The sequence below is a fragment of the Hyperolius riggenbachi genome, chromosome 2 (genome assembly GCF_040937935.1).
Source record: "Hyperolius riggenbachi isolate aHypRig1 chromosome 2, aHypRig1.pri, whole genome shotgun sequence".
NCBI classification, from domain to species: Eukaryota; Metazoa; Chordata; class Amphibia; order Anura; family Hyperoliidae; genus Hyperolius; species Hyperolius riggenbachi.
In genome coordinates this window covers 409,898,247-409,923,541 of record NC_090647.1, presented here as the reverse complement: position 1 = coordinate 409,923,541, position 25,295 = coordinate 409,898,247, and the positions used below count along the sequence as shown (strand labels likewise).

Here is a 25,295-nt window from a genome sequence, read left to right as displayed (position 1 = left end):
GTGTGACTTTTTCGATTGAAAAATAACTTGCTAACATAACAAATGCAGACATGTTCCCTATACAAGACAAGACAAGACAAATAACATTTATATTGCGCTTTTCTCCTGGCAGACTCAAAGCAACAGAGCAGCAGCCAATAGGGCGCGCTCTATAGGCAGTAGCAGTGTTAGGGAGACTTGCCTAAAGTCTCCTACTGAATAGGTGCTGGCTTACTGAACAGGCAGAGCCAATATTTGAACCCTGGTCTCCTGTGTCAGAGGCAGAGCCCTTAACCATTACACCATCCAGCCACCACTATAACTATAACAAATGCTAGCACTATGTACCCATAGACCAGGTATGTCAAACCGGTCCTACGAGGGCCGAGATCCTCACACATTTGTTATACAGCTCAAATGAATTGATGGGTCTGAATCAGGATAGGTGTGGAGCATCAGGTAGAACACATTCCTCTCTTTCTCAGTCCATCCTAAACACTGGCATGGATCTGGCCCTCCGACACATGTGACATAGACCAAATGTACTCATAATGTGCCCAGTAAATCAAGAACATAAAACCTGTAATGAACAGTTATAAAAACAGATTTGCTAGCTGCAAATAGCTGGTTTATTTCCCCTGATTCTGGTTCCTTTTAAGTCCAAATTAGAAAATTTTGAAGCACCTACTGAGTTTCTTGTGTGCTTAATTTTCTACCTGAGAAATTGCTTTATAATTTTTTAGGCAGCACCGTCACATTTTTAGAGATATTCAACCTTATAGTAATGTCTCCCTATCATAAATGCACCCCACCCCCCCCCCCCCCCCCCCCCCCAACTCCTAATGCACAGAATGGCTACTGTACCAGGTTCTCCCTGACAGTTATTACAGATTATTACAAACTCTGACAGATTTGAGCAGTTTCCTGTGTCACAGAATCAAGAAGTTACTTACTTCAGCTGAGCTGAGCTATACATTTGCATTGAACATTTCAGAATCAGAAGACTGATGATTAATTACCTGAATGCTGATTAATCAGTCATGTGAACATTATTAATCTTCCATTTCTTATTAGCTCCGTGCAAAGTTCCGGTTCAGTCCAGAAGAGTTAAAGCGGATCCGAGATAAACTTCTACTCATTGCATAATTGTGTTCCTTTCATACAGTTTATAGGGCATTCCAGAAGGCAAAATCTTTTAATTTTTGTTTTAATACTCTAATTTCCTATACTCTAAACAAGCCTTGCCCACAGCTTCTCCAGTGCCTTGTCACTCTGAGACCCATGTTTCATGGGCTTATGGGAGCTCAGTCTGGGCAGGTGGAGGAGGAGGTGTTATTAGCCAGAGATTTCAGAGGCAGAAGGGAGGAGAGGGGAGGGGAGTTTTCACAAGCTGAGGGCTGGAGATACAGATCAGATTGCCTGTGTGTAATAAAGCGAGCAGAACATGTCGGCTCTCATTGTATCACAGGAAGAAATACTCATATACTGGTGAAGCTGTTTGCAGCTAGATATGCTGTGCAAACTATCTAAACATTAGATATGATATAAAGACAAGTTACTTGTTATAGTTTTTCATCTCGGATCCGTTTTAACCACTTGCCGACCGCGCACTCATACCGCGCGTCGGCAAAGTGGCAGCTGTGGCAGTTCTGCGTCGCCGGCTGCAAGCTAATTAATCAGGAAGCAGCCGTCTTCCTGTCAATTCACGGCGGGGGGCTCCGTGAATAGCCTGCGGGCCGCCGATCGTGGCTCGCAGGCTAAATGTAAACACAAGCGGAAATAATCCGCTTTGTTTACATCCGTACAACGCTGCTAACAGTAGCAGCGTTGTACCAGATCAGCGATCCCCGGCCAATCAGCGGCCGGGGATCGCTGTCACATGACAGGCTGTTAGAGGCTGCACAGGAAAGATCCGTTCCTGTGCAGCCTCGGATCTCCGGGGAAGGGAGGGAGGAGAGGGAGGGGGGGAATTTCGCCGCGGAGGGGGACTTTGAGGTGCCCCCCCGCAACACCCAGGCAGGCAGGAGCGATCAGACCCCCCCAGCACATCATCCCCCTAGTGGGGAAAAAAGGGGGCGATCTGGTCGCTCTGCCTGCACCCTGATCTGTGCTGGGGGCTGTAGAGCCCACCCAGCCCAGATCAGCTAAAACAGCGCTGGTCTTTAAGGGGGGGGTAAAGGGTGGGTCCCCAAGTGGTTAATGCTCAATGTAGAGCAAGAGACAGTGATGATGAAATTAAGTTAACATCTCCACTTGTCATGTGACATTACAAGTGATGAGAAATAGGATAAACTTGAGTTATTTGGGTTGAAAACAGACATATGTCCATCGAATTCAACCAGAGAACAAAGTACAACACCAGCCTGCTCCCTCACATATCCCTGTTGATCCAGAGGAAGGCAAAACCCCTTACAAGGCATGGTCCAATTAGCCCCAAAAGATAAAAAATTCCTTCACGACTCCAGATGGCAATCAGATAAAATCCCTGGATCAACATCACTGGGCATTACCTAGTAATTGTAGCCATGGATGTCTTAACGCAAGGAAAGCATCTAAGCTCCCTTTAAATGCAGGTATAGAGTTTGCCATAACTACTTCCTGTGGCAATGCATTCCACATCTTAATCACTCTTACTGTAAAGAACCCTTTCCTAAATAAATGGCTAAAACGTTTTTCCTCCATGCGCAGATCATGTCCTCTAGTCCTTTGAGAAGGCCTAGGGACAAAAAGCTCATCCGCCAAGCTTTTATATTGCCCTCTAATGTATTTATACATGTTAATTAGATCCCCTCTAAGGCGTTTTTTCTCTAGACTAAATAAACCCAGTTTATCTAACCTTTCTTGGTAAGTGAGACCTTCAATCCCTCGTATCAATTTTGTTGCTCATCTCTGCACCTGCTCTAAAACTGCAATATCTTTCCGGTAATGTGGTGCCCAGAACTGAATTCCATATTCCAGATGTGGGCTCACTAGAGTGTTAAATGGGCAATATTATGCTAGCATCTCAAGTTTTTGTTTCCCTTTTAATGCATCCCAAAATTTTATTAGCTTTAGCCAGGGGCGTTTCTAGGTTCCTGGGAGATCCGGGGCACCCCTGGGCACCAAGAGGGAAATGGGCATGGTCATGCTGTGGGAAAGTGGGCGTGGTCATAGGTGGGGCCAAATGTACATGAACATAGCAGTGGTGTAACTTAAATATATTCAATACGTAGTATTTCACATTTCCAGCACTACGTACTATGTTGGCGCTTTATAAATACGATAAATAAATAAATAAGCCCCTCACCTGGCTTCTGTCTTGTTTTCGGGTGGCTGGGTGGTCTGTGTGCTGTACTCGGCTGGCGGTTATGCTGGGCTTGCTGGTGGTGATGCTGTGCCGGCCTGGCCTTGCTGGGTGCTGGGGCTTTGCTGGGGGATTTGCTGAGGGCTTTGCTGGGCTGGACAATTTGCTGGGTGCTTTACTGGGGTGAGGGCATTTTTGGGTGCTTTGCTGGGCTGCAGGCTTTACAAGGCTTTGCTGAACTGGGAGCTTTGCTTGGCTGTACACTTTGCTGGGCTGGGGCCCGGAGGCTTTGCTAGGCTGAGGGTTTTGCTTTGCTGGTCTGGGGCTTTGCTTTGCTGAGACCCAGGGGCTTTGCATTGCTGGGACCAGGGGCTTTGCGTTGCTGGGGCTTTGCTTTGCTTGTCTGGGGCCCAGGAGGTTTACTTCCGGGCTTTGCTTTGCTGGGGTCTTTGCTTTGCTGTGCCCAGGGGCTTTGCTTCAGTATAGATAGCTAGGTATAGATGCCTTCAGTATAGATAGCTAGGTATAGGGGTCTTCAGTATAGGTAGGTAGGTAGGCAGGCATAGGGCCTTCAGTATAGATAGGTAGGTATGGGGACCTCAGTATAGGTTGGTAGGTAGGTATGGGGCCTTCAGTATAGGCAGGTAGGGGGGCTATAGTATAGGTAGGTAGGTATGGGCCTTCAGTGCAGGTAGGTAGGTATGGGGTCCTCAGTATAGGTAGGTAGGTATGGGGTCCTCAGTATAGGTGGGTAGGTATAGGCCTTCAGTATAGGTAGGTAGGTATGGGGTCCTCAGTATAGGTAGGTAGGTATGGGGCTTTGTATAGGTAGGTAGGTGTGGGGCCTTCAGTATAGGTAGGTAGATATGGGTCCTCAGTATAGGTAGGTAGGTAGGTATGGGGCTTTGTACAGGTAGGTAGGTAGGTAGGCATGGGGCCTTCAGTATAGGTAGGTAGATATGGGTCCCCAGTATAGGTAGGTAGCTATGGGGATTTCAGTATAGGTGGGTGTGGGGCGGGCCACCAAACTCCCCCCCCCCTCCCCTGTGTCCGCTCCCCCCCCCCCCCCGCGCCCGCTCTCCACCTGCCCGCTCGCTCATCTACAAACAGCGGCAGCTTACCTCTGCCTGGATTCCAGCGGGGGGCCGGGAGACCAAATCTGCAGACCTCTTTTCCTCCTGCTGTTTCCCCGATGCTCGGCTGCTGCTAATGACGCGATCAGCGTCATTAGCAGAAGCCGGTCACTAGGGGAACAGAGGAGGAAGAGAGAGAGGCAGTGGAGGGAGTGAAGGGTGGGTGCAGCGATCTGAAGTCTGAGGACTCGGGGCCTGGGAGCGCAGCTCAGGGGGCACTTTGGCCAAAATCGATCCGGGGCACCATGGCAACAGGTATGTGGGCGGTGCCCCAGATCAACAGGCCTAGCGACGCCGCTGGCCTTAGCTGCAGCCGCTTGGCATTGAATACGATTATTTAAATTGTTGTTGATGAGTACTCCTAAGTCCTTCTCCAAGTTTGATGTCCCCAACTGTATCCCATTTATTTTGTATGGTGCTAGACCATTGGTATAACCAAAATGCATGACTTTACATTTTTTAACATTAAAATTCATCTGCCATTTATGTGCCCATATAGCCATCCTATCCAGATCCTGTTGCCATATGTCACTATCTTCCTGAGAGTTGATGATTCTGCACAATCTTGTATCATCTGATTGTATCAATTTATTTATTGTATTTATAAAGCGCCAACATTTTACGCAGCGCTGGCAATTAGTTTAGGTTACAGACAATATTTAGGGGTGACATACAACAATATGACAATACAGGAATATAAGAAAAACCAGATCACGCAGCACAGTATGAGTACAAGGTAATGCTTAGTCCGTCACTGGATGGGAGCATGGAGATTAGGAAAGTTGAGTTCACTCAACTGCATAGCATGGGTGCACAGTAATGGAGGTGCATGATCAGGTAGGACACAAAAGGAGGAGGACCCTGCCCAAAGGCTTACAACCTAGAGGGAGAGGTAAGGACACGAAAGGTAGAGGACCAGAGTTCAGCTACGGGTTTAGAGCACTTGTGAGGGGTGGTAGGCCAGAGTGAAAAGGTGAGTTTTGAGGGCCTTCTTGGAAATGTTGAAGGAGGGGGCTGCCCTAATGGGTGGAGTTAGGGAGTTCCATAGTGTTGGAGCAGCTCTTGAGAAGTCCTGGAGGCGTGCATGGGAGTGGGTGATGCGGGGGGGGGGGGGGGGCGGTCAGGCGAAGTTAATTCGAGGAGCGGAATGAGCGGCTAGGTGTGTACCTCTGAGGATGATCGGAAATGTAGGTTGGGCAGATTTTGTGGACAGATTTGTAGGTCAAGAACAGTATCTTGAATCTGATTCTGGACTGGATAGGAAGCCAGTGGAGGGATGCATGGGGGGGAGTCACTGTGGTGGAGCGATGGGAGGAGTGGATAATTCTGGCTGCCGCATTCATGATGGACTGCTGCGGGGCAATTCAGGTCATAGGGAGACCAGACAGAAGGGCATTGCAATAGTCAAGGTGGGAAATTATGAGGGCATGGATGAGGAGTTTGGTGGTGGCAGAGGTCAGAAAAGGGCTGGTCTTGCAGATGTTATGAAGGTGGAAGTTGCAGGACTTTGTAAGGTTTTGAATGTGGGGAGTGAAGGAGAGTGCAGAGTCCACAGTGACACCCAGACAGCGGGATTGAGAGGTAGGGCGAATGGTAGTGTAGTTAACAGTGACATGCACATCTGAGAGGTTCAGGGGTGGCTGGGGTGGGAAGATCATACATTTCATTTTGTCTAGATTTCGTTTCAGGAACCTAGCGGATATCCAGGAGGAGCTGGCTGATAGGCAGGAGGAGACCATGTCCATGGTAGTGGGGGATATGTCAGGGGTGTGGAGGTAGATCTGGGTGTCCTCAGTATACAGATGATAGTTAAAACCCATGGAGTAGATAACCTAGCCATGGAGGATGGAGGATGTGTATAGGGAATACAGTAGGGGGGCAAAGACCGAGCCTTGCGGGACTCCCACCGAGAGGTGATTGGGGGTGGATGAGGACTCATTGAAGGATGTTGTGAAGGAGCAGTTGGAGAGGTAGGATGAAATCAGTAGACTAAAAACCATCTGTAGACTATTCTAAACAGAAGCGCTGTCAGGGACTCACCTGAATGATTCCGCGATGCGTGCACCCTCACCGAGACGCAGGCTGCTCCATCCACTTCCACATCTGCGCCTCCTTCTCCTGCGCATAGCAACCCCAGCATCCTTCCCGACGGGGCCGCACACACTCCAGGGCTGAAGGGGACAAGCATCCATCCTATTCACTTAGAAAGCGCAAGATCTAGTGTCAGCTGACGTTCTTAGTCAGCTGACACTTAGGCAGGATTGTGCTGCTGGATTATTGGTGCAGAGTGAGAGTGACCGGCCACTGATTGGATGCTGGTAAGATTTAAGCATGTCTGATTCATTCAACTTTTGCCTGTGATAGCGGTTATCTTGCTACCGTAGCTGCTGGGTGCTCTCTGTTGTACTACTGTTGATTATCTGGATACCGACCCTTGCCTGTTTTTGACCACTCTTGTCTGCTGCCTGGATTGACCTCTTCTTGTTACTGGTTACTCTTGTCTGCTGTCTGGACTGACCTCGGATTGCCTCTTGACCTGCTTTTGCCTAGCCCCTGTGTACCTTTATTTATCTGATATTTGTGTATGACCTTTGATTGTTTCTGGATCAGCCTTCTGTTTCCAGTGACTGTCAGGTACTGATGGTCTATTTGCCTGCTCACCGTTCATCTCCAATACCTTGCACCTACAAGTCCTGGGTGTAACCGAAGTCGGGCAGGTGTTGTTTCTACACCTCCTGTTCAAGTGGGGACGCGGCACATAGGGTGAAGAATGTGGTGTTAGATTAGGGCATTGGAGCTGATCTGTGAGTGGATAGTTTGCCAGGCCTGACAGGCATCAGGTAAGGATAATGCAATTAAAAAGCATTTCAAAATAGGGAGGTAGTGGTGGACTTACCTCTCCCAAGTAGACTCGACAGTCTGTGTTCACTGAAAATCGATGGAGACGGAGGTGCTCATACCTGCTCAGACTTCTAGTGAGACCCTTTTACTGCCTAATGAAGCAGGTTGTAGCCCGTGAAATGCATTGCATACTATTTTGGAGTACTTTTAATTAAATAAATTATTTTCAGTGAATACAGTCACCGCTACTGTAAGTGTACCACTACCTCCCTTTTTAAATGGTTTTTAATTGTTTTGTCCTCACCTAGTGCCTCTATTTCAGAATTGTCTATATAGTGAGTGCACCCTTGGAGAGAGCAAGAACCTGAGAGGGGCCAGGTGTAATCTCCCCACCTGCTATTACAGTGGTTACCTTAGGGGTAACCCAGATTTATAAGTACAATTTCATATATATACTGTGAACACAGATTGAATTGACATACTGCACTATTTGGGCATTCCATCTTTTATGAATTAATGCTTCTCGTGTTCTGGTTTTGACATGTTCTTCAGTTTGATTAGTGCATTTTTTATTGAATATAATCAGTATAATGAAAACGGTTAAATGGAAACTTACGTGAAGAGCTTCTTCTGAATCCAGTACTTTGGCATACAGTTCACATATTTTTCTTTTTCTAGAAACACATTATATGGTATTTTCTTAGCAAAATAGTTTAAAATGTATGTATTTGTAAATAAAATAAAATATTACAATAAACTTTAGAAAGAAATTGTGCTCCTTACCCCAATCCTCACTTACCCCTTGTACACCATCCAGGCTGGCATTCTATTGTCTCTCCTCCCTACATACAATAATTTAGGTCATTGTAATCTAAGCTTTATGAAAAAGTATATTGGATGTGAAACATCTATCAGATCGGATCCTTGTCCACCCACCACCTTGTGTTGTAACATATGCAATATAATGCACAGATGTTTACTTTCACTAAGGCCTGGTGCACACCGGAGCAGTTCTGCATCGTTTTTTAACACGCTTTCAGGGGGCAAACCGCATGGCTAATGAAAGTAAATGGGATGGTGCACACCAGAGCGACTCGTTTTTTTCCAGAAACGCAAACTCCCGGGCTGCAGCATTTTTTGGATTTCTGAGGCGTTTCTGCCTCAATGTAAAGGATAGGAAAACCGCAAACCGCTCTGAAAAACGCTACTTCAGAGCGGTTTGCCAGGCGTTTTTGTTACAGTAGCTGTTCAGTACAGCTTTTACTGTAACAATTTGTGTAATCTGTTACACAAAAACGCAGCCTAAACCACTAGGTATGTTTAGAAATCCTCTTTAAACATGCCCAGAATCGCTCCGAAATCTACTCCCAAAACCGCTAGCGTTTTTCAGATCTGCTAGCGGTTTTGGTGTGCACTAGGCCTCAGTGATAATAATCAAGGATTAGTTGTGTTTTTTATTTACAGAACTTACCTTGGCTTAGTGCTTCCATGAACATCTCTAAGTAATAGGGAAGCTGCAGCAGGAGCCCAAAAGTGTGAGCAATTGAACTTTTGGGGTCAGAGCCAGCACAAGCATACACATTTCTCTACAAATTGCTGGCCTTTGCACAAGCCTGGTGATGGCCCACCCACACATTTATCAAGTAAGTTACAATGTCTTGACAGTATGATGACTAGTGAAGCTACTTTTCTGTCCATTTGATAAAATCAACATAAAAGAAACAAAAAACATGCTTAATGGCACTTTGTCCTCATGCAGGTGATATTCACTTGAGAATTTAGAGCCCTTCAGTGTGGGATTCCACCCAATGAGCAACGCTAGTCTGATAGTTTATAGCACTGAAGGGCTACTCTGCAAAGTGATGTGGTATAGTTCCTGAGGGATGATTTATGGTGGAACTCTCTTTATTAATAAGTAAGCCCTCAGATGGGTCAAGAAAGGGTTAACGTCTTTATTCTTCCTTATTTAGATGAATATGACATCAGAAGCTCCCAAATTCCACCAAATGTCCGCTAAGTGTCTACCCCTCAGTATAGGTAGTTCACCCACCTCCCATAACCTTAATAAAGAGTGCTCAACAAGTGGCACACCTAAAGTGAGAAGAATATGGTAGCTGCCCTATTTATTTTCTTTTAAACAATACCAGTTGCCTGGCAGTCCTGATGATCACTTTGGCTGCAGTAGTGTCTGAATCACACACCTGAAACAAGCATGTGTGTATTCTAGTCAGGCTAGGTGTGCTTTAAACACTGCACTATGTCTATAATGCTGCCAAGAATCTCACGCTGCAGTGCAAGCTCTACAATCTATTCAGAATGTCTCTGCTGTAATTATCTTATGTCAGTCAGCTGGGCTCTATTGTCTCACCAATTGCAAACCAGAGGAAGAGGGGAAAGCTTGTCATCACTCCTCCCACATTCCTGCTTCTCAGTGATTGGGCTGAGCACACTGCTGTGTGACAGGCTGAGGCTAAAAGCTCGCACTTATTTACAAGCAAGTCTGAGATGACTCAGCACATTGGTGGAGAAATGAAAAAGAAAACTTATGGGAGGAACAGAATTCTCTTCATTTACTATATAAAATCCACTGAAAAAAAAAGTGGACAGTCATCTGTTATGTAAGTAGATCAAGTATTTATCTACTTATATATGTGGATTTTTTTTCCTGGCATAGGATGGTTTACCCTCGTTCTTTAAGGATGAGGCTTAACCACCTTGCTTTTGTTGAGTACCTGGTTTGATATTGACCATGTAGTCTGGTATTGCTCTGGGAGTGAAACCATTTGGGCTATACCAGCCAACATGAGGGACAAGGAGTTAGTAAGGCTTTAATGCTGGGGAGGGTGACCTTTTATAAACAAAATCAGTGCAATTGCAGGAATTTTAATAAAACTTTCACTGCCAAAAATGTCAGGACAAATTGTCTCCCAGTTTAGCAAACTACATGTAACAGAGAAGCTTTGCCTACTATTGAGCAAGTGAGCACTATTGCCATTGTCAATGGCTGAGATTCAGTTAGTGAATTCCCATTTGCCATGGTAGCCTGCAGCATATTTGCTTTGTAAATGTGCAAATTACCTGTTTGGCAATCCAACCTTTATGATACCATAATGAATCTGAATAAGCCTACGCATGTAACTCCAGTCAGAGCTTACTGTTTTTCTTTGAATTAAGTGGGAGCGGGGTTTAATGATTTGCAGGTTTTTTTTCTGCTGCTTGTGTTCCTGGATAGAAATCTCTCACAGTGGCAATTAGGGATCTTATCTCTGTGGACCTAATCAGAGCCGGCACAAAGTCCTCCAGCACCCAAGGCTGAGACACCAAAGTGCGCCCCTCCATCCCTCCCAGCCCAGCCGTCACAAAGCAATTGCTGTTAGACTTAAGGTCCGTACACACGCCGGACTGCTGGCAACAACGGGTCCGTCGTCACCTCCCGCTGGGTGGGCGGTTCCAGCGACAGTCCGGCGTGTGTACAGTCTGCCTGCAGACTGATACGGCTGTTTCTGAGCCATCGCGGATCGCTCAGTCCGCTGACAGACTGTACACACGCCTAACTGTCGCTGGAACGCCCACCCAGCGGGAGGTGACGACGGACCCGTCGTTGCCTGCAGTCCGGCGTTTGTACGGACCTTATGAGGCGCTCCAGGGCCCCCAAACCCCGCCCCCCCATTACCTTAATCTCTAGTTATCTGGCATGCAGTCACTGCCATGTAACCCCTTTTTTTATTTCTCTCTGCTTCAAACACAATAGGGAAATGGTAGCTGAGTGAGTTGTGTGCCCCCTCCTACACTGCGCCCCGAGGCTGGAGCCTCTCTCGCCTCTGCCTCGGGCCGGTCCTGGACCTAATGTGAAGACACGGGCTCATATGCAAGTCACTTTTTCTCCTGAGTTATCTCCCAGGTGATATTTTCACAACTTGTCAATAAACTGCCTTTTAAGCCAACAGCAAGAAAAAAAATACTCAAAATAATTTTGATAGTACTTTTTTAGTTACTTTATTTTAAAGAGAAAATTAAAAATTCTCTCCTAGGAGATAAGTCAGGAGATGAACTGAATTGCATATGGGCTAAGGTGTCCCCAAGATACGATATACAGAACAATAGAAGAAATCTGAAGTCTCCTAGAAACTGTTGAATGGACATAAAATTAGTTTGGGGTACAAATGTATATTTATTTAAGCATAGCATAGCAAATACAAGGTTAGTTTATTTACCTTTCATCTTTTGATAGATTGGCCAGTTTTCTTGATTTGCGAGCAAGAATAAATCTACCAATAAATAAAACATAACAAAATATATGTAAACATATATATTCATTTAATTCTACGAGCTATTTTTACATAGCAATATTCTTCTTCAATAAAATGCACAAACATAGTAAACCTCTTGCTCCTTAAGATGATATATTGTAGACTACCATAGAAGATGTTGTACAGCAAGTCTCAGGGATTTTGCAGGGTTCTGTATTACGACTTTTACATCAGAATTTATCAATTTCAAGTTGATCAGAATTTGGAATTCATGCAATTCTGACATGTAAATTTTAGCAAACGTGTTCTGGAACACCCCTCTTGGTACCTTGCATTTCACAAAAGGGGTTTTTCCAGAACGGAACTTGTTTGTTATATTACTATTTTCCCTGTACCTCCCACATTCAGAGTGTTTCAGACATGCAAATTCTGAATGTTATGCCAAATTATGTTTGTGTAGTGCATGAACATTTTTGCATAAATGGCGACAAAGTGAAGATCAAAAAATGAAAAAGATAAAAAATGAAAAATAAAAAAATTAATATATCACCGTAAGGGCTCGATTCATTAAAGTGTGATAACACAGTTATCATGTGTTAACCACTTAAGTATCAGTGGTCTCTGCCCCCTTAAGGACCAGAGACCGCTGGTACAAGAACGACGGAATCCTGACGGATCACCGTGCATACCCGCCGCAATCGCCATCATCGCCGCACGCCGGGATCCTCAGTACATAGACTCTGCCGTCTCTATGACGGCAGAGTCATGTGAGCCGGTCAGGAGCAAATGAAATCCCTCTAGTAAGGCCACATCTGGAATATGGAATTCAATTCTGGGCACCACATTACAGGAAAGATATTGCAGTTTTAGAGCAGGTGCAGAGACGAGCAACAAAATTGATGCGTGGCACCTCCACATCTGCCATATGTTGGAAGTGCAATTCCTACTTAGGCACTTATCTCCACATGTTCTGGCAATGCCCTCTTGTTGCTGATCTCTGGTCCAAAGTAGAAAGTCATATCCGCAATATTTCACAACCCAACTTCAACCTCACTCCTAAGCTGGCCCTTCTTTTCATAGATGCCAATCAATTCCCCTCGGAAATCCGCCCTCCAATCCTACATTTAATACTGAGCGCTTTATACCTAATCACTCTTAACTGGAAATCTCCATAAGAGATTCCATCCTACCAACTCCTAACCCACACAAAAAACAATTTGCAGATGAAACAAAAAATAGGAACCAGGATGGGTTTACCATCCACCAACTTCTACTTCCCGGATGCATGGTCACAAAATGGATCGACTTGATACCTAAGTCTTCCCGCCAAAAAATATTACCTACCTTCCCCAGCCCCCAGTCGAAACGAGCAAAGATAAGAGGCTTGCACACAATCCTTGGAAGAGCAAGGATTAGGCCAAATGAGCACATACTGTACAAACACCTGATTCTATGATACATGTAATGGTACCTGAATTTATGTCCTGCTAAGTAGAGTTTAAAGTTAAAGTTAGACAGTTAGATTATATGTATTTGTTTTTGTTTTAGCTTTGCTCTTGGTTCTGTCTTAGGACAATTATAATCTTCCCATTAATCTTATACTAGGTACTAGGTCTGACCTTTCTACTACCAAGGTCTCTCAATTCGTCACCCTATATCTCTAGTGGGGGTCCGTTCTGGCCCACTGGTACCAATAGTCCATAGTTAAATATAGGTTGTTATATTATGATATTCCCTACCTGGCTACCTATTAGGTAATGTAAACGCCTGGCAGGAGACTATCATAAGACCTATGATTAAGCACTCCTCCTCTACCCCTCTCCATTACCTTGGAAATATATACATACATACATAAATTGTTGTTATTCTTTTCACAAGCTTTACCTTTCTTGGCCTAGTATTAAAATCAAGCACCTTCTGTTTAAATATGATTCTGTATTTGTTTAAATATGATTCTGTATCAGTCCAACTGTATACCTCATGTACACATTTTGTTCAATACGTAACTATGTAAACTCATCTTTTCTTAAAATTCAATAAAAAAGTTTTATGATAAAAAAAAATTGATGCGTGGGATGGAAGGTCTCACTTATCAAGAAAGGTTAGATAAACTGGGTTTATTTAGTCTAGAGAAAATACGCCTCAAAGGGGATCTAATTAACATGTATAAATACATCAGAGGGCAATATTAAAGCTTGGCGGATGAGCTTTTTGTCCCTAGGCCTTCACAAAGGACTAGAGGACATGACCTGTGCATGGAGGAAAAATGTTTTAGCCATTTATTTAGGAGAGGGTTCTTTACAGTAAGAGTGATTAAGATGTGGAATGCATTGCCACAGGAAGTAGTTATGGCAAAGTCTATATCTGCATTTAAAGGGGCTTAGATGCTTTCCTTGCATTAAAAGACATCCGTGGCTATAATTACTAGGTATTGCCCAGTAGTGTTGATCGAGGGATTTTATCTGATTGCCATCTGGAGTCGGAAAGGGATCTTTTCCCTTTTGGGGCTAATTGGACCATGCCTTGTAAGGGTTTTTCGCCTTCCTCTGGATCAAAAGGGATATGTGAAGGAGCGGACTGGTGGTGTACTTTGTTTTCTGGTTGAGCTCGATGGACGTATGTCTTTTTTTCAACCCAAATAACTATGTAACAATGCATACACAATCAAGCAGAGGAGAGTAAGGGAAGAAATGACATCAGGATTGGCTTCAAAACAGACACAGTTAAGATGGAAAATGCTAAAAAAGGATTTTCTCTTTTTTCTTTTACTATAGAAAAATCACTAAAATCAAAATGTGGACAGTGCAATACATATGTTATGTAAGTAGAGCAAGTATTTATCTCCTTCTACAGTATATGTGTTTTGTTTCTGACATAGTATGGCTGACAGCTCCTTTTTAAGCACTGCCCTGCTTCCTGCTAGTTGCTAGAACTTTGTTGTTTATTTCCTGAACCCGTTCCCTGATCTTAACCCGTTTTTGCTAAACTGTTGCTGAATCTGTCCTTATCCTTGCTTATCTTGTCCTTAACTTTGCTGATAGCCTGTACCTTTTGTATCTGATGATAACTTGTTTCCAAAACCTGTTACTTTATCCTGACTTTGCTTATTGCCTTCTCCTTTGGTACCGTGCTTGATATACAGGTATGCTATATATATTTGTATCTACTTCCTGTATATATTACGGTGTAAATAGTTCGATTAGATAGTCAGGGTATTGGTTGTATGTACATACTGCATTTCCTTGATTGCTTGGTGATTTCATGTATACCGAGTGACAGCATGTGTTTTGACTTAAAGTGACACTGAAGCGAAAAATAAAATATGATATAAATTATGATATAATGAATTGGTTGTGTAGTAGGGATAAGTAATAGAAAATTAGTAGCAAAGAAAATAGTCTCATATTTTTTATAGTTTTTTTTATAACATTGCATCATTCTCTAATATTTACAATTTACATACTACACTCAGACAGACACTTGAGAAAATAAGCTTCAGAAAACAGAGCTCTTTGCAACCAAAAGTCGGAGAGATCAGTGAAACTCTTTTGCATAGATAACAACTGGAGTTTCTTAACTCTTCCTGTACTGGAAACAATATTGGACTCATATCTCTGCTGCTATTTTTTTTTTATTTCTTAGCTGTATCACACATACAAATCATTATAACATAAGTTTATTTTCACTTCAGATTCCCTTTAATTTGCATGTTTCAGTGATATTCTTATTTGCATATGTTTGCATTTTATTGCTTTGCAATAAACTTTGTTGCACATTATTGTTTTATTGTCTGTATTGCTGCAAACTGTGGTCATCTCCTGTTCCTATGTTCAGATTTTTTAACAGGTATGTACCATCCAGTGTACATCTGTCACCCGAAGTGTTATGTTATCAGTGAGGGTCACACTGTAGTCACTTCCTGTCTCAGTCAGGACTGAGTCAGCCACCTACATACCTGATATTTATCTCTTTCAGGTGGGAAAGAAAAAAAGGAACACAGCATAGTTATTTGTGTGCTAGGCACTGTACATACACATGTCTATTTCATCATGTTGCACGTCACTTCGGGTATCCTTTAAATCATCTGCCATGGCTGGAAAGGCAAAATTAGCTTTACACTGAAAAGTAAATGGAATTTTTAGTGAGATTATAAATGCTTTGTAGTAGCAGTGAAATTTTGCCGTGAATGCTTACATTTTCTTTAAATGTAGCTAACATGCCTTTTTACAGTATTCAGTTTAGTTTGTTCTATACATCTTGCTTTGGGGATCCGGTGGTTGAGGGATTTCTTTTAAGGTGGCCATACATCAGGCGACTTGGAGGCTGATCGACCATTCAATTCGATCATTATAATCGAATTGGATGAAAATCGGTGCCGCTAAATGCATGCCCGACCGACAAAACGACCAATTTCTGGACGGAAATTGGTCGAATGGTTGATCGTGCATGCCGCAAGATGTCGGGCTGAAGTTGGGGTGTGTGGCCGTACGGTGGCGATTTCTGGAACGAGCGACGAGACGACAAAACCCCAGCCGCTACCGTCGCTATGTATAAATGTGCCCGATGTGTGCATTTACACATTACCTGTCCTGTAGCAGCCTCCGGCGGTGTCCGTAACCTCTGGATGGCTCTCTGTGCACGCTACCAGCGCATATTGTCTGGCGTCCGCGCATAGTGTCTGACGTCAGACGCTATGTGCCAGTGGCATGTACGGAGAGCCGCTCGGAGGATTATGGACAACGCACGGGGGGCACATTACACACTGGGGGCAGTGGAGATGCGGACTCAGACGATTCCCTGAAGATTTCACACTGAAATCGACGGGAATCGACCTGTAGTGTATGGCAGAATCAACAAAAAACAAATTTAGCTCTAATTAGATTCGATTAGAGATAAATTTGTCTCTTTATCGAATCTGCCCTTAAACATCAGGTCTATGGGTACCTTTATTGTCTCAAGCTGTCTCTCAATCAGTTGATATCGCTAACAAACAGAACTGTGTAAGTCTATATGAGGAAGTGTAGAAACCGTACATATGAAAATACAACAAATGTGTGTCCTCCACCTTTGAGACCATTGCTCCTCTGCGCACCAAATATCTTACTCCACACCATCATGCACAGTGGTTTGATAACGCTATAAAAGAGCTGAAAAGACAAGGCCGAAAACTTGAGAGACTGTGGCGCAAATCTCAGTCCCCAGAAGACAAACATGCCTTAATCCTCCACTTGAAGAGCTACCAAAAGGTAATCACGGGAAAAAAATCATCCTTTCTATCACAAGAGATTGCAAATGCAGTTAACAAACCAGCCCAACTGTTCCGCACAGTGGAAAAACTCTGCAACCCGGCATGTCAAAAACTTAACATCGAGTCTTCAAAGGACCTCTGTGACCAATTTGCCCATTTCTTCACAGACAAAGTCTCCGCTATAAGGTCCGCCATCCAACTTACAGCATCTGAGCCTAATATAGCGCCGAAGACCATTAGCAGAGACAATGTAACACCTTGGTCAAACTTCAAAGAAATTGATGAAGAAGTCACATCAAGCATCCTCCTTCATGTCCGCCTAACTACCTGTGACCTAGATCCTGGCCCAACACAGTTCATGTTGAACTGCCCCGACCTGTTCGTACCGGTATTCCTAAAAATTGTTAACTGTTCCTTAAAATCAGGGATATTTCCTGCTTTACTGAAGGAAGCAATCATCAGGCCTCTCCTCAAAAAACCCTCCCTGGACCCAGATGCAATGACCAGCTACAGACCTGTATCTAACCTTCCCTTTCTGGGCAAGCTAATTGAAAAAGCTGTTTACCTCCAGCTAGAAGCCAAAATCCTACAAAACAACAGTTATGACCCATTCCAGTCTGGCTTCAGGAAACACCACAGCACTGAAACTGCCCTCATCCAAATATGCAACCACCTGCTCATGGCAAGAGACAGAGGAGAGTGCTCCATCCTCATACTGCTAGACCTTTCTGCAGCCTTTGATACAGTTGACCATGACATCTTGATAAACAGGCTACAGGAATACTGCGGCATTGATGGCATAGTTCTTCAGTGGTTCCAATCCTTCTTGAGTGGCAGAACCCACAAAGTGTCTATGGGGCCCTTCCTGTCCACCCCTGTATCACTTAAGTATGGGGTGCCCCAGGGCTCAACCCTCTCTCCCCTGCTTTTCACGATTTACATGTTACCGCTGGGAAAACTAATCCAAAAACATGGCCTGACATACCACTGCTATGCAGACGACACTCAACTATATCTTTCCTTCAAGCCTGGTGTGACAGACCCAACTCTAACTATAAACGCCTGCTTACGTGAACTACAGCAATGGATGAATGACAACTGGCTGAAACTAAATGCAGACAAAACTGAAGTCCTTCTGATAGGAGGGCAGAGCATGATAACAAAACAACTTAACTTGCAGTCTTCACCACTGGGAATAGAAGGCACGGATCTGCGCAGCTCTGATCATGTGCGTAGCCTGGGAGTTCTAATTGATTGGGATTTAAACTTCAGAACTCAAATCTCTGCTGTGGTGAAATCATCCTATTTTCACCTGAAGAACATTGCACAAATCATGCACCTCATACCCCCAGAAGATCTGCCAACCTTAGTCCACGCCTTCATCACATCCCGACTGGACTACTGCAATGCTCTCTACACTGGCCTTCCAAAAAAGGTCTTGTACCGACTACAGCTGATACAGAATACTGCTGCCAGACTGCTAACCAACCAACCACGTCACTGCCACGTAACACCAGTCCTGCACTCCCTTCACTGGCTACTAGTGTTGGGCGAACAGTGTTCGCCACTGTTCGGGTTCTGCAGAACATCACCCTGTTCGGGTGATGTTCGCGTTCGGCCGAACACCTGGTGGTGTTCGGCCAAACTGTTCGGGTTCGCCCGAACGGCTCATTGCCTGGCCGAACAGGGCCCCTGTTCGGCACGAACAGGGCCCTGTTCGCCCGAATACTGGCCCCCTATGGGGTCGCAGGCATAAGGGGGGAGCATGTCCCGATCGCGGGGGGGGTCGGAAATTCCCCCCACCCCCTCCGCTAGCTTTCCCCCCTCTGCCCGCTTCCCCATTCAAAAGTTAGGAAGTGAAACTGTACCTGTGCGGCCGGTAGTGGGTGACTGGCAGTGGGCGGCACTATGGAGAGACTGAGGAGGAGGAGGAGTCCGGAGAGTGACGCGTTGAGGGAGGCCGGGCAGTGGGCGGATCAGCAGTAGTACGGTACTACTGCTGATCCGCCCACTGCCCGGCCTCCCTCAACGCGTCACTCTCCGGACTCCTCCTCCTCCTCAGTCTCTCCATAGTGCCGCCCACTGCCAGTCACCCACTACCGGCCGCACAGGTACAGTTTCACTTCCTAACTTTTGAATGGGGAAGCGGGCAGAGGGGGGAGCGCTAGCGGAGGGGGTGGGGGGAATTTCCGACCCCCCCCGCGATCGGGCATGCTCCCCCCTTATGCCTGCGACCCCATAGGGCCCCCAAAAGCGGGATGTTCGGGGAGTTCGGGGTTCGGCCCGAACATGCCGAACATTGCGGCCATGTTCGGCGAACTTTCCCGAACCCGAACATCCAGGTGTTCGCCCAACACTACTGGCTACCTATAGAATGGAGGGTCCTATTCAAGATCGGCCTACTGACATTTAAATCCCTGAATAATTTAGGCCCTGGATACATGAAAGATATGTTGCAGCTGCGTAGCAATCCCCGCATTCTCAGATCAACAGGTTCTAATAATCTAGTCATACCCAGAGTCCACTTGGAAACTTTTGGTCCCAGAGCCTTCTGTCATGCTGCCCCTATGTTTTGGAACTCCTTACCTCAACAGATCAGGACAGCCCCATCCCTGGATGTGTTTAAATCCGGACTGAAAACCCACCTGTTCAGTTTGGCATTTGCAGAAATATAACTTTTGTTGTGTGAATACTTCATCCTACTAATTACTGAATCTGAGAGAGCCTAAGCGCTTTGAGTCCTATGGGAGAAAAGCGCTATAGAAAAGTTATTGTATTGTATTGTATTGTATCTGTAAGAAAAAAGGATGCCTTATATAGCCGTTATCTTAATTTATCAGCAATTAAAATGGGTGCCAGGAAATTCTGTAAATTATTGGTTATAATACAGATACACTACTACTCCCCACTGTATTTTTGTGTTTAGTAAAATGGGCACCAGGAAAAGCAATAAAATATAGGTACATTTACAGATATTCTACTTCTTAACTCATATAGTAAATATCAGTAATATTTACCAATACTTGCTGGTCTGAGCCCAGGGCAGCCGCCCTGCTGCACTACCCAAGAAATGGCCCTGCACAGAACCCTCAAATGGTGGTGCCTAAGTTTAACCCCCCCTGGTGGGCACTTAACCTTAAACCCCACCTCCCATGGGCAACTAGACTTAACCCCACCTGGTGGGTGTATAACTTTAACCCCCACCCGTTGGGAAACTAACTTTAACCTCACTCCCATGGGCAACTAACCTTAACCCCCTTGTGCTAAACTAGCCTTAACCCCATGTGGACAACTAACCTTAGCCCCTTATCCTAAACAAAGGTTTAAGAAATATACCATACCTGGCAGATACTAATGCCGGTATATTTGTTTTATTATATAAATTAGTATATTATCATTTGTGCGTTAACTTAGTTCAGATTAAAAAAAGTTGACCATTGTGGAGCCAAAACTTAACCACTTCAGGATTCGGCGTACGCTTAACTACGCCCCTGAATCCTGAAGTGGATTCCATGGAAACGGCCGCTCGTTCGAGCGGCCGTTCCATGTCAGTTCACGGAGGGTGTCTCCGTGAACACCCTGCGAGCCGCCGATCGTGGCTCGCAGGGTAAATGTAAACACACGGGGAAGATCTTCCCCGCTGTTTACATGTATACGGCGCTGCTGCGCAGCAGCGCCGTAGCGGAGATCGGCGATCCCCGGCCTCTGATTGGCCGGGGATCGCCGGCACCTGATAGGCTGAAGCCTGTCCTATCCGGCGCAGGACGGAATTCCGTCCTGCGCCGCTCACAGGGGGAGGAAGAGGGAGGGAAGGGGAAGGAGGCCAGGAAGCGCTGCAGAGGGGGGCTTTGAAGAGCCCCCCCGCAAGCGCAAACAGCCGGCGGCGATCAGACCCCCCCAGCAGGACATCCCCCTAGTGGGGAAAAAAGGGGGGTGGTCTGATCGCCCTGGCTGCTAGCTGATCGGTGCTGCGGGCTGGAGAGCCCACGCAGCACCGATCAGGCAACCCCCCCCTGGTACAGAAGTGGTTAAAATATAAACAACAAAAAGTTATTTATACGGCGAATGCATTGAATCCCAAACCTATGAATGCCCACTGATACGAACTGCTGACCCACCACATTGTTTGGGACTCTCTGCATTGTCACCCGTGTCTCTGGCTCCCCCGTGTAGTCTACTCTGTCCCCCCCCCCCTTCCCGTGTCTCCACTCCCCATGTCTTCTGCTCTCTCCCTCCCCTTCCCGTATGATGAAATTAGCAGAAGCCAGAACTAGAGGAGTAGCGCCGGAGATAAGAGGTCTGCGCTCACTGAGGGAGCCATGGATTAAGTGAGACACACTCCTGACAATGCTTATTGTACATGAGACACGGGGGGCAGAGACACGGTTGGGGAGAGCAGAGATACGGGGGGGGGGGTTACACTGACAACAGAAGTGGATACACTGGGGACAGATGGGGAAACACTGGAGACAGAAGGGGACACATGGGGGACGGACAAAGGACACATGGGGACACAGGAGGACACAATAATTGGAGGAGAACATCTACAAGATGATCCTGTAATATGGATACATCAGGTTTAGTATATACATTTTTCCCGGGTTTTTGCCCTCTAAGCTAAGGTGCGTCTTATATTTTGGACCATCTTATACGGCGGCAAATACAGTATCACATACTCCTCCTGACATTCTCCTTCCTATTTAGGGTGCTCATACAGTACTCCATTTTTGGCATCGATGAAAATGATCAATCCAGCATGTTAAAGAAATTTCAGTTCAAAGGGCTCAATTGGATGTGTGGTGGTAACAGTATTCTCGGACAACTGATGGAGGAGGCCATGAGTCATAATGGCATGATAGGTGAGCCTGCAACATTCAACATGTCCCAGGGGGGAGGGGTGGAGATTCTGAGGAACAACACATTACATGTGGGGAGGCAGGCAGAGGCAGCCTGGCACGTGGAGACGGTGGTACTAGGATGATTTCCTATAGATTTTATGCTGAAGGTAGTGAGGCCTGGAACACACTACAAATCGCATATCGGTAGTGCAATCGCCAGCGTTTTTAATCAGTGTTTTGTAAGCGATTTCATGAGCGTTTTCTGGCGATTTTGGTAGCGATTTTAAAAATGTACGCTTTTTGCCAGCGATTGTGGTAGCGATTTGCAATTAACGTTTTTAATTCTGATTGGTCCTTTCAAATTATTTTAATTTTTGTTACAGTTGGCAGTAAATTAAAATCGCACACAAATCGCTATCTTTAGTGATTCATGAGCGATTTGCCAATGCTTCAATACTTTACATTGAAGCGCAAACGCTCCCAAAATGCTGCATGTCCTGTGATTGCGATTTTGCTAATCGCAATCACTACTGTGGAATTTGTTACATTTATTTACATTGGCAGAGCGTTCAGGGAAATCGCTAGCGATGTAAAGCGCTCCCTAAACACTCAAAAAAGCGCTCTAGTGATTTTCAAGCCCCAACCTGATTAACATGTCAACATGTAAGCTCCTGAATTCTTCAATACATGCAAGGAAATATCATCAGGGTGGTGGATTTTAAAGGTCCATAAATATTCACCCGAAAAAGGAAACTAGTATAGATTTACATTAGTACTCCTTATTTTCCTTAGACACTTGAAGAGAAGAGGAATGCCAGCACTGCTAAATCAATGGTTTATTGGACATCATACATGTAAAACAAACAAGCTTTAATTTCTAAATATTAAAACATACCATTGCGGATGAGAGTGGGATAGTGGGTGGCGGTGGGCGCCGGGTGCAATAGCCTGACGGCCGTTTTGCAACAGCTTCTGTAGAAGCGCAGCTTTTGCGTGAAACAAACACAAGGCTCTTGCACTCGGCACCCACCGCCACTCTCATCCGCAATGGTATGTTTAAATACTTAGCATTGATGCTTGTTTGTTTTGCATGTACGATGTCCAATAAACCAACAATTTAGCAGTGCTGGCATTCCTCTTCTCTTCAAGTGTTCCAGTACTATACTTGCACGCCAGAGCATGCTAAAATTGTATAATAAGGAAGGAGTGTGCATAATCTAGCCACCCTTCATCCTGCTTGCAACTCAGACCGCAGTCGTGCCAACCCACCTTTTTGTTTGTTAATTTCCTTAGAGTTCAGTTTGTAAAGAATCTACCCCAATAGAGGCCTCTTGCTGTACCTATAGTATATTAGGGAAGAATTAACACATATACAGACCACCAAACTAGCCTGCTAGCATGTGTTCATACTAATGTATGGTATATACAGATGTCCTAGACGGGAACAGTAAATTCGGGCGCCTGAGGCTAGTGGACAAATCGGGCGCCGCCATTCACTCCTATAATAAATATCGTTTAATGGGCGCCCGATAGGAAAAAAGGGCGCCGGAGAAAAATAACGTTTTAAAAGCGGCGCCCGGAGACTTAATGTTTTATTACTGTTTCTCATGATTACACATTATTTAATGATTTATACATTTTTAAATTTTATTTTTAAACGAAAAACAGTACAATATTTTTTTTTAAACATTATTTTTAAACGAAAAACAGTACATTTTTTTTTTAAACATTATTTTTAAACGAAAAAACTAACAGGGGGGTCTTAGGTTTAGGCACCAACAGGGGGGTCTTAGGTTTAGCCACCAACAGGGGGGTCTTAGGTTTAGGCACCAACAGGGGGTCTTAGGTTTAGGCACCAAAAGGGGGGTCTTAGGTTTAGGCACCAACAGGGGGGTCTTAGGTTTAGGCACCAACAGGGGGTCTTAGGTTTAGGCACCAACAGGGGGGTCTTAGGTTTAGGCACTAACAGGGGGGTCTTAGGTTTAGGCACCAACAGGGGGGTCTTAGGTTTAGGCACTAACAGGGGGGTCTAGGGGTTAGGGGTAGGTACAGGGAGGGTTACTTAGTAATTTTTTTTTTAAACGTTATTATACGTTTCAGTATTTAAACGAAAGATTAACGTTTTTACAATTGCCGATTTAATGCACATTATTTAATGATTTATAACTTTAAAAAACATTAATTTTAAACGAAATACAGTACAATACATTTTTAAACGTTATCCATGCTTATTGTTAAAAACCCGGAGCCCTTTTTTCCCAGCGCCCCTTTTTAACGTACGCACCATGGAGCAATCTAATTCAATCAATCACATATTAAACAGACTAATGATACAATAAGTAAAGATAATCAAACACAGCTCTGTCATAGTCTATGACGCGTACGTTAAAAAGGGGCGCTGGGAAAAAAGGGCGCCGGGTTTTTAACGATAAGCATGGATAACGTTTAAAAATGTATTGTACTGTATTTCGTTTAAAATTAATGTTTTTTAAAGTTATAAATCATTAAATAATGTGCATTAAATCGGCAATTGTAAAAACGTTAATCTTTCGTTTAAATACTGAAACGTATAATAACGTTTAAAAAAAAAAATTACTAAGTAACCCTCCCTGTACCTACCCCTAACCCCTAGACCCCCCTGTTGATGCCTAAACCTAAGACCCCCCCTGTTGGTGCCTAAGTAACCCTCCCTGTACCTACCCCTAACCCCTAGACCCCCCTGTTAGTGCCTAAACCTAAGACCCCCCTGTTGGTGCCTAAACCTAAGACCCCCCTGTTAGTGCCTAAACCTAAGACCCCCCTGTTGGTGCCTAAACCTAAGACCCCCTGTTGGTGCCTAAACCTAAGACCCCCCTGTTGGTGCCTAAACCTAAGACCCCCCTTTTGGTGCCTAAACCTAAGACCCCCTGTTGGTGCCTAAACCTAAGACCCCCCTGTTGGTGGCTAAACCTAAGACCCCCCTGTTGGTGCCTAAACCTAAGACCCCCCTGTTAGTTTTTTCGTTTAAAAATAATGTTTAAAAAAAATGTACTGTTTTTCGTTTAAAAATAATGTTTAAAAAAATATTGTACTGTTTTTCGTTTAAAAATAAAATTTAAAAATGTATAAATCATTAAATAATGTGTAATCATGAGAAACAGTAATAAAACATTAAGTCTCCGGGCGCCGCTTTTAAAACGTTATTTTTCTCCGGCGCCCTTTTTTCCTATCGGGCGCCCATTAAACGATATTTATTATAGGAGTGAATGGCGGCGCCCGATTTGTCCACTAGCCTCAGGCGCCCGAATTTACTGTTCCCATCTACCCCTTGCCCCACTGGGAGACTTGGAGGGGCTCTTCAAGATCCCATCATAAGACCCAAGGAATAAGCTTACCCCACCTCCTATTCATGCCATGTGGAGGTGGAAGTGAATAATTGAATCACTTGTCCTGAACATTGGGGTAAAGGCACTTGCAAAGTACCTTCTAAAGATTTTGTTGGCTAGCATTTATAAAAGCTCCAAATTCCCTGAATACGAGACTGCAGGAAGTAAAACATAACATGCTTGGGAGGCATTTTTTTAAGCGTGTACTGTCTTATCAGATTTTCAAAGTTATACTTATTGATTTGAGTGAAAAACAATGTTGTGTTCCTCAGCTGCCCCTCCTATATATATATATATATATATATATATATATATATATATATATATACTGTATATTCATTTAATTAATTCATATGGG

At 44.6% G+C, this 25,295-nt stretch overlaps 1 protein-coding gene across 1 annotated transcript in view; it reads right to left on the bottom strand.

Annotated features, from left to right (window-relative positions):
* The window catches only part of LOC137544514 (amine oxidase [flavin-containing]-like), a 266,964-nt gene that overhangs the window by 26,269 nt on the left and 215,400 nt on the right, over positions 1–25,295 (bottom strand). The window contains exons 10-11 of the mRNA XM_068265600.1: positions 11,451–11,504; positions 7,853–7,910 (exon numbers count right to left, since the gene is read on the bottom strand). Of these exons, the coding sequence (XP_068121701.1) occupies positions 7,853–7,910; positions 11,451–11,504 (112 nt within the window). The remainder of the gene's footprint in view (positions 1–7,852; positions 7,911–11,450; positions 11,505–25,295) is intronic.